Source organism: Varanus komodoensis, unplaced genomic scaffold (assembly GCF_004798865.1).
Source record: "Varanus komodoensis strain SLA01 unplaced genomic scaffold, ASM479886v1 scaffold1, whole genome shotgun sequence".
NCBI lineage: Eukaryota > Metazoa > Chordata > Lepidosauria > Squamata > Varanidae > Varanus > Varanus komodoensis.
The window spans coordinates 6,519,196-6,527,677 of NW_025335268.1; the positions used below are offsets into that span (position 1 = coordinate 6,519,196).

The 8,482-nt window shown below is 43.8% G+C and overlaps 1 protein-coding gene across 1 annotated transcript in view; it reads left to right on the plus strand.

Annotated features, from left to right (window-relative positions):
- Window positions 1–8,482, plus strand: part of LOC123024724 (calpain-2 catalytic subunit) — a 55,042-nt gene that overhangs the window by 31,110 nt on the left and 15,450 nt on the right. Inside the window, exons 8-12 of the mRNA XM_044432845.1 lie at window positions 279–353; window positions 1,210–1,370; window positions 2,280–2,449; window positions 3,697–3,708; window positions 5,221–5,432. Of these exons, the coding sequence (XP_044288780.1) occupies window positions 279–353; window positions 1,210–1,370; window positions 2,280–2,449; window positions 3,697–3,708; window positions 5,221–5,432 (630 nt within the window). The remainder of the gene's footprint in view (window positions 1–278; window positions 354–1,209; window positions 1,371–2,279; window positions 2,450–3,696; window positions 3,709–5,220; window positions 5,433–8,482) is intronic.

Here is an 8,482-nt window from a genome sequence, read left to right on the forward strand (position 1 = left end):
AAAGTTTAGCTTCAGTCTCTTCCCGCCAATGACTTAAGCAGGGTGCGTCAAGATTTTTTAAAAGGTGGGGTGGGAACCTGCAGAAAACCTGAGAAGCCACCAAATCATAGGAGGTTGGAGAAAGGGGTGTAGCCTTTTAGGAAATCCCGCAGAGCTGGACTTGGATTGCAGACTGGCCCTCTGTCCTACGTGTCTGCACACTAGTCTAGCTAGGATGCTACAAAATGTTGCTGTAAGGGAAGCTTCAGCTAATTTGTTTGCTTGTTTGTTTGTTTTAGTTGTTCAAATTGGAATAATGTTGATCCAAAAGTGAGAGACAGATTAACCAGGAAACATGAAGATGGAGAATTTTGGTAAGAAGAGTTTATCAAATGGAGAGGAAGGTGCTACTACTCAATAATAAAGCTGATATTCATGTGATCATCAGCCATAACATAGATATGTGGCACATGTTGTGATGGAAATAAGCACAGAACTATATTGAACGTATATGGCCAATCAAATTTTTCTCTCCCAGAAAGTGTTTTGCTGGTCATTAGAATTTTAAATGAATCATCTGGGAGAGAAAAAAATGATTGGCTGTGAGTTTTGTTTTGCTTTGTTTTAGAAAAAGCACTTTTGCTCTGCCAAGGACATGCGTGCCAGCTGAGGCTGCAGCTTGCCAACGCAGCTTGCCAACCGGAGGCTGGTAGGGATAAGTGAGGAATTTGCTCCATGGAGGCTTTTTAAAGTGTATTTTCTCACTTCTCACCTGCTGGACCTAAACGCATCTTAGACAATGTATCTCCTTTTGTGCAATGTGCAAAGAAAAAGGCATGATTTCCAACATGAACAGAAACATGGTTTAGTCATTGGATGTACATGCACTCCAAAATGCCTACATTTTAAAATGAACATAAAAATAAGCATATTTCTCTATACATTATGAGGGATATATGCACATTTTCATGGGGATTTTCAATTTTCACTTTTTAAATTACAATCTTACATGACAAAGAGACAGAATGAGCTTGGCCTTGGTAAAGAACACTTGAGTGGGGAAAGTCCAACAGCTTTTCCAAGGCTAAAATTGAGTGATCATTCCATCCCCAAAGCTGGTGATTGTTCTTGGATTAATTCTGCTTGGTTTAATTGATGCTGGAGCAGCTGCTAGGAAGAAACATGTCATCCTTTCTGTGTGTATTTATATATCATGGAATTCCTCCATAGGATGGCTTTTAATGACTTCCTGAGGCATTATTCCCGCCTTGAGATCTGTAACTTGACTCCGGACACTCTGGTCAGTGACAGATATAAGAAGTGGAGCCTGAATTTGATGGATGGCAGCTGGAGAAGAGGTTCCACTGCTGGTGGATGCAGAAATTACCCTGGTATGTCTTTCTTTAGTCACACTTGCTTTCACTGTCACCTTCTTAACAGCAGTCAAACAGAACTAGATAAGAGCCTGTCCCATCAGAACTACATTCAGTATTGGGGACTTTTGAAGCATATCTTCCAAATCTCCTTTTTTGCTCATAGGCATTTAAAAGGTGACTGAAGTGCTGCTTTCCCCACCTGGGTACCCTCCAGATGTTTCAGACCAACTCCCACCAGCTCCAGGCAGCCTGGCCAATGGTGAGCAAGGCTGGAAGTTGTGGACCAAAGCATCTGAAAGGCACAAGAGTAGAAAACTACTGTATTGTGTCACAACTGTTCAAGTTCCTGGAAATTTCCTGGAAAGCATGGTTTAGTTTACTGAAAGTCACCTTAGTTTTCTCTGATTGGCATCTCTAGTCTTTTCCACATCAAAACGTCAAAAGATCTACCAGGTACCTCCTGTATTTCACCTTGCTCAAGATAGGTCCTTGAGTTTTGATCCTGATGTCTTACAAAGGCCCAGGCCTGTCACTTAAGCCTTGGTCAAAAACTGGCCACTGTTTCTGACCCATTCAGGGACTTGGTTTATAACTGGCAACATTTATAACCTGACCCAACTGGAATGCGAAGGTTCTGAAAGGAACTACAGGGACCCAACTTTGGCACTGAAGCCCACCTTTTACTCTCTCTTTAGTCCCTCCCATTTCCTTTTCTTTGTGTGTTAGCCAGTCACACTGTAACAGCAGGGACTGCCTTTTTATTAATCCCTGGGAGCCTTTTTTGGTTAAGATAAGGGTTAAAATGCTGTAAATCAAGCCATCAGTTTGTTACTTTTCATATCCGCATGACTGCTTAACATTGGCAGTGTCAGCTGAGTTGCTGTAAGCAGAGGTCTGTTTCAGTAACCTCCACTCTTTCATCAGATACATTTTGGATGAACCCACAGTATTTGATAAAACTTGAGGAAGAGGATGAAGATCCTGACGATCCCGAGAAAGGCTGCACCTTCCTGGTTGGCCTGATTCAGAAACACCGTCGGAAGCAACGGAAGATGGGCGAAGATATGCATACCATTGGCTTTGCCATCTATCAGGCAAGCTCATGCTTGTGTGTGTTCTTTCAAACCAACACCAAGGATAAAGAGAAGGGACTGTTACGTCTTAGGAGCAAAGCTGACACATTTGGAACATGCCATGAATGAGTTGCTACATTAAGATCTATAGTCTCCTCACTGGTTTGTCGGGTGGTGGATGGACAAAATATAATGGCCACACACACACCTCTTTTCTGTCCACTCACCAACGGGCATGTTCATACCTCATTCAAGCATAGCATCAAGTGATGATCTATCTTATGGGTAGCCAACTTGTGGCCTTCTGCCTGTGTTGGCCTCATAGCCTTCACCACTGGCTGTGCTAACTAGGGCTGATGGGAACTGTAGGCCCAAACATATGGGGAGGTGGCCTAAGAAAAGGAAAAAATCTAATATTTTCTTCAGGCATGGGCAAAATAAACATTTCTTTGGGTGCCTGTTTGGTGACACATTAGTACCTTTCAGTCTTGTATTCTCAGAACTTCTGGGGAACTACAAAGTACCCATTCATGATCACATGAATGAATCAGCCACCCCACCCCTCAGCTTAATGGACTGGCCCAGAGGCACTCAGAGGAAATTAAGCTGGCTGGTGTTGGGAGTCTTAGGAAGTGGCCCCAAGGGAAATGCATGGAGTCGGAGCTAACTAAACGCTAATGTATTAGGGGGGATTACTTTGGGAATGACCTTTGGACAAATACATTGATTTTAGTATAATTTATTTAGAGGTTCTTTGGCACAGTTCATGGGCTTGCTTTTGATGAATTAGATATGGTGCTGCAGCAGAAAGCTGGTTTCAAAGACCTTTTGTGTTTTCAGCTAGGCTCTTACCTTGGCTTTGTACCCAGGCCTTTGAACAAGTTCTTTGACTTTTAGGCTCACGAGTTGTGCCATAGGGCCCAGCACATAATTTGGTGTTTGGAACGCAAACCCAACCTCTGCCTTTTACTCAGTTTCTCCTGCAAGCTTCTTTCGTGGAGAATAGCCTTACTACCTGGCAACCAATTTTGTAACCAGCCATGACCCTGTGGCAGTCAGTTTGGGATGGTGCTTGTGACAATTCCTCAAATTTTCATTGTGGCCAGAGGCCCAAAACAGCTTTGGAGCAATACAACTGCTAGCTTTACCAGCACCAAAGTGGTGCTGAATTATTCTAGGTAAAGAGGAGCTGTGGGTGAGTAGAGGTTGGAACATTGTTCAGTGTTTTCAATAAAAATGTGTAAATTGCTCTTTTTGCTTTCCCACAGGTACCACCTCAGGTATGTACTTGCATTTTCTTTAAGCTCAGGCATTCATGTTTTGCTCTTGAATGTCCTGATGAAGGGGCCTTCCAATCCGTATTGAAGGAAGCACCATTTTAAACCTGATATTTCAAGTTTCAGAATTTTATTGTGGGCAGGTTGTCATTCACTAAATCTAAGTCCTATAAAAACAATTTACATGGGAGCAATTCAAAATGTGCAGTAGTTTTAAGGAAATTCAAATGTATTCGTCCAGAAAAAACTGTAGTATACTTACTTTAAAAATAGTTTTAAAATGTCTGGTATTGGGTAGAACTGACGGCTGACCAGTCAGAAACACTTTAATAAATCAGATATTATCAAATATTGCCAAAGGAAAGAGTTTATTTAGGATGGCAATAAAGAATGCCCTATACTATTTAAGGGTACAGTCCAACGGGCTTCCCAAATCATCTGGGAGGCAATGGGATTCTTCAGAGTCCCATTGCCGAGATCCTGAGTCTTAGAGCTGGGATTCTGAAGGCTCTTGGTCCATTGTGACTGGTATGGAAAGAGTCACACCAGCAGCCCTTCCCCACCCAAGGTTGTGTTTGGGCATTGGAGGGAAGACAGGGCTGTGCTGGGAACAGGGAGTGGAGGAGGCTGGGACCATGCAATTCCACTGGTTCCATCTGGCGCTGCCTGGGGCTAAATCTCAGCAGCTGGAAATGACCATTTAGAGAAAAGGTCGGGTTCAAGGGGCAGTGCAATTGCTGCTGCCTCGCCTGACTCCTGCCATTGGATGTTCCTGAGCCCCTGAGTTTGGAGGCTTCTGGGAGCACGCTGGAAGTTGCAGGCCTTTTTCTGGCTAAGTGTGCATAGGATTGTACCCTTCCAAACTTAACAGGCTGATTTGAAGTAGAAAGTAAGCCTGAAAGCATTTTCTGTTTACAGTGCACATATTCGTGTATGTGAACTCTAGTCAAGAAGCAGGTTTTTGTTTTGTTTTTTTTAAGGGGGAAGGAATCCCAAGAATACTGCAAAAAGCTTCCATTTTGTTTATAATTGTATTAAATTACTTGTACAGCACAGTTCATGTCACACGCTTATCCTAAAAGAGGGGTGTTAGAATGAGGCCAAATCTAATTTGGAGAATCTCTAGAGGCTGCATTCTGGTTGGTGGGGCTGAAGGAAAAAGGGATGGAGCCAAAGGCGAAGAGGTGGAGCCAGAAGGGCAGCTGATTTTAGCTGAAATCTTATTGTGTCAGTAACAAGGCTCAGGAGAGGCAATCCAACCTTTTAGCCTGGGGAAAGCTACACAAAAGCCAGAAAACCATCCGGTAATCAATGTTGGGGAGGGTGTGGGGTCAGTGGGGAGGGGCATGGCTATCTGGGGAACCTGGTAGGACTCAACTGAGAACTGAGGGTTTGTCCCCTCAGCCTGAGCTTTTGCACCCCTCATTAAGGCATAGGTAGCATTCTGTTAGCTTCTCTTCAGTTGCATTCTGGACTGATATCTTATTTTTGGTATTATTGTTTTCTTCTATACAGTCTTGTGGCAAAACTAATGTTCACCTGAGCAAAAACTACTTTCTGACCAATCGAGCAAGGGAACGATCAAACACATTCATCAATCTCCGAGAGGTATTAAATCGATTCAAGCTCCCTCCAGGAGAATATATTATTGTGCCATCCACTTTTGAACCCAACAAGATCGGGGATTTCTGCCTCCGGGTCTTCTCTGAAAAGAATGCAGACTCACAGTACGTCACTGATTTGGCAGGTTTTCTTCTCACCTGTTGTCATCGTCATTGTCTTCTCTCTTACAGCAGATCCCTGGCTGTGATGGGTTGGAACAGCAGTGCCATTTTAACTTTTGAAGTGCAGATGCTTAACTTGACAGGCCTTGTTGCCATGCCTCCAAACAAGGCCCAAAGTGTAGGCCGCTGCGTGAATCCATACCAGCAGACCAGTTCCAGCAGTTTTCATCTCCACCAGAAGCAGGTGTTTTTTAAAGCAAATGGGTCTCAGTTGCCCAAAATAATGATGTATCAATCTGGTTAAATTAGTTTTATCTGTGTTATCTGGGTCGAAAGGTGTCTTTTGTCCCATCACCTACTCATTTGATTTTTTAAAAAGCAGGATTTCATTGTATTAGCCACATTACTTTAACAAATTAACACTGGAGTGCACTCATGCTAATTTGCTGATCTTCTTTTGTGAAGGTGAACTAACGCAAATCCCCACCAAAAGTGGAGAAATGGTCTGCAAGTCTGCAGAATCTGCATGACTTGGAAAAAGTCGGCTGCTGCAAAATCTGCAAGTTCAATTCATAGACATCTGCACTTATTTGAATCTGTTGCAAATTCCACTAACTTCAATGCCACAAAATACTTTGTATTATAAAACAGAACAATACTGGACTGCCAGGAAAATTCATTTTCACTATCCACTCTGAGAATTTTGGCTAAGCTCAGAGGGAACAGGACATTTTTGGAGGCTGATGTCAAAATTGTTGTTGTTGTTGTTAGTCACAAAGTCATATCCAACCCATCGCGACCCCACGGACAACATTCCTCCAGGCCTTCCTGTTTTCCACCATCCCCCAGAGTCCACTTAAGCTCACACCGACTGCTTCAGTGACTCCATCTAGCCACCTCATTCTCTGCCGTCCCCTTCTTCTTTTGCCATCAATTGTTCCCAGCATTAGGCTCTTCTCCAGGGAGTCCTTCCTTCTCATTAGGTGGCCAAAGTATTTGAGTTTCATCTTCAGGATCTGGCCTTCTAAAGAGTAGTCAGGGTTGATCTCCTCTAGGACTGACAGGTTTGATCGCCTTGCGGTCCAAGGGACTCGCAGGAGTTTCCTCCAGCACCACAATTCAAAGGCCTCAATCCTTTGGCACTCAGCCTTCCTTATGGTCCAGCTTTCACAGTCATACATTGCAACTGGGAAAACCATAGCCTTGACTATACGCACTTTTGTTGGCAGGGTGATGTGATGTCAAAATGGGCAAGTCAAAATGTGCTAGTGCAGCAGTAACTGATCCAGAAGCTGTTACTGGCAGGAAGTGTAACTTACCGTTGATTTTGTAGGGCTGAGATATCTGATCAGACCTGTTGAGCCATTTACTTCTGCTACTACTAGGAGGCTAGTGGAGAAGGATATCATGGGTTAGCCCAAAGCTGAGGCCATCGAGCTATAATTGCAGCTGGAGATGATACAGAGAAGTGTAGTCACAGTACGCGCTAGAGGCCACCAGGAGAGCGCACAGCTTGGGCCAGTTGTGTGCCTCCCTTCATCAGAACTTGCTTGTGGGCACTGACTGCCACGTATCCACATGCCACTCAGGGCTCATCGACTGGAATGGGTGACGGAACCTTGCACAACATCTGTGACATTGGGATGGTGTAATGTGGTGCCCTGCAATGGCAGGGGGTTGGACCCAATGGTCTTCATGACCCCTTCCAGCTCTACTCTTCCATGATTATGTTGCAACACTAGCAAGAAGTGTAACTTACCACTGCTAGCTTAAGACACTACTCTACTCTCAGGCATTGTAACAATATATGAGAGGGCTTTTAAAATTTCCAGTTAGTTGTCTTTTAAGGCCTATTATTTTATTGTTAATTGATTTTGAAATGTTCAGATGTTCAAGTTTTATTTTATGTTTTATGTTGTACTCATATTGTATTTGAGGATTCTGTGATTTTGGCAGGCCGTGATTTTGATGGCTGCCAACATTTGTCCAAGCGCTGTAGTGCTGGCATCCCTGCCTATCAGCCAACTATCTCCTATTCACTTATTTTATATATTTAATCCCATTTCTATGCCGCCCCATAACCCAAAGGTTGTTTGGGTTGCTTACAGTAATAAAGCATAAAAACATGCATAAATTACAATAAAACAGTTATTATTCAGATAAAACATAAACCATAATAGAATAATCAATAGCACCTCAAAATATAGTCACATGCACTAGCAAACAAAACCAACAAATGAACCAAAATTAATTTAAGATAAAAATCTATAACAAAATAAAAAGTATAAAATAAAAAAATAAATCAACAAAAAGTTGTTTAAATAAAAAAGTCTAAGCTCCCTATCGATCGTGTGTGCATCATCTGTCCATCCACCAATGAGATGAGACTGTTCGGCAGAGCTTTCTGCATGTATGTCCAGGCAGAACCCCAGTGGGGCCAGCATTGCTGCCTGCAGTTCTGCTGACCTGTTCTCAAAACAGCTTTGCAGGCCTTCAGGCGCTGCTGCAGCAGAGCAGCTTATAGGGGGCTGGGTGCCCGAGGCTGCCCTCAGAAGTCCCCAGTTCGCCAGTCCCGTTCCTCTTTCTGTTACTGTCAGAGCAGACATGGCCAGCCTTTCCTGATGCCCCCATATGGGCTGTCACTCTCCTTGTCGTCTGTTTGTGATTCTCCAGGTGATAAGGCAGACCCTTCCTGGAGAACCTGCCTCTGCCCAGGGCTGCCATTAGGCCGTTCATCTCACTGGACTGGGCTGGGAAGGGGTTGGGCTTTTCCCTGACTATGCAGCTCATTGGGACTGAAGGTGAAATATCCTTTTAAGGCCTGATTCAGAACACTCCTTGTGTACTGAGCACAAGAGAAACTCTCCCCCTACCCCTAGAAGTGTTTGTGTACATGTACTTCAGCGGGGTCTGAATGAGCGTCACCATCCAAATGTGTGTTTTTTATGAGCTTTGGGTAGTATCCTGCAGACAAAACTGCACCTAGCAATGGCAGTGACCTTTTCCTCCTCCTCCTCCTCCTCCTCCTCCTCCTCCTCCTCCTCCTCCTCCTT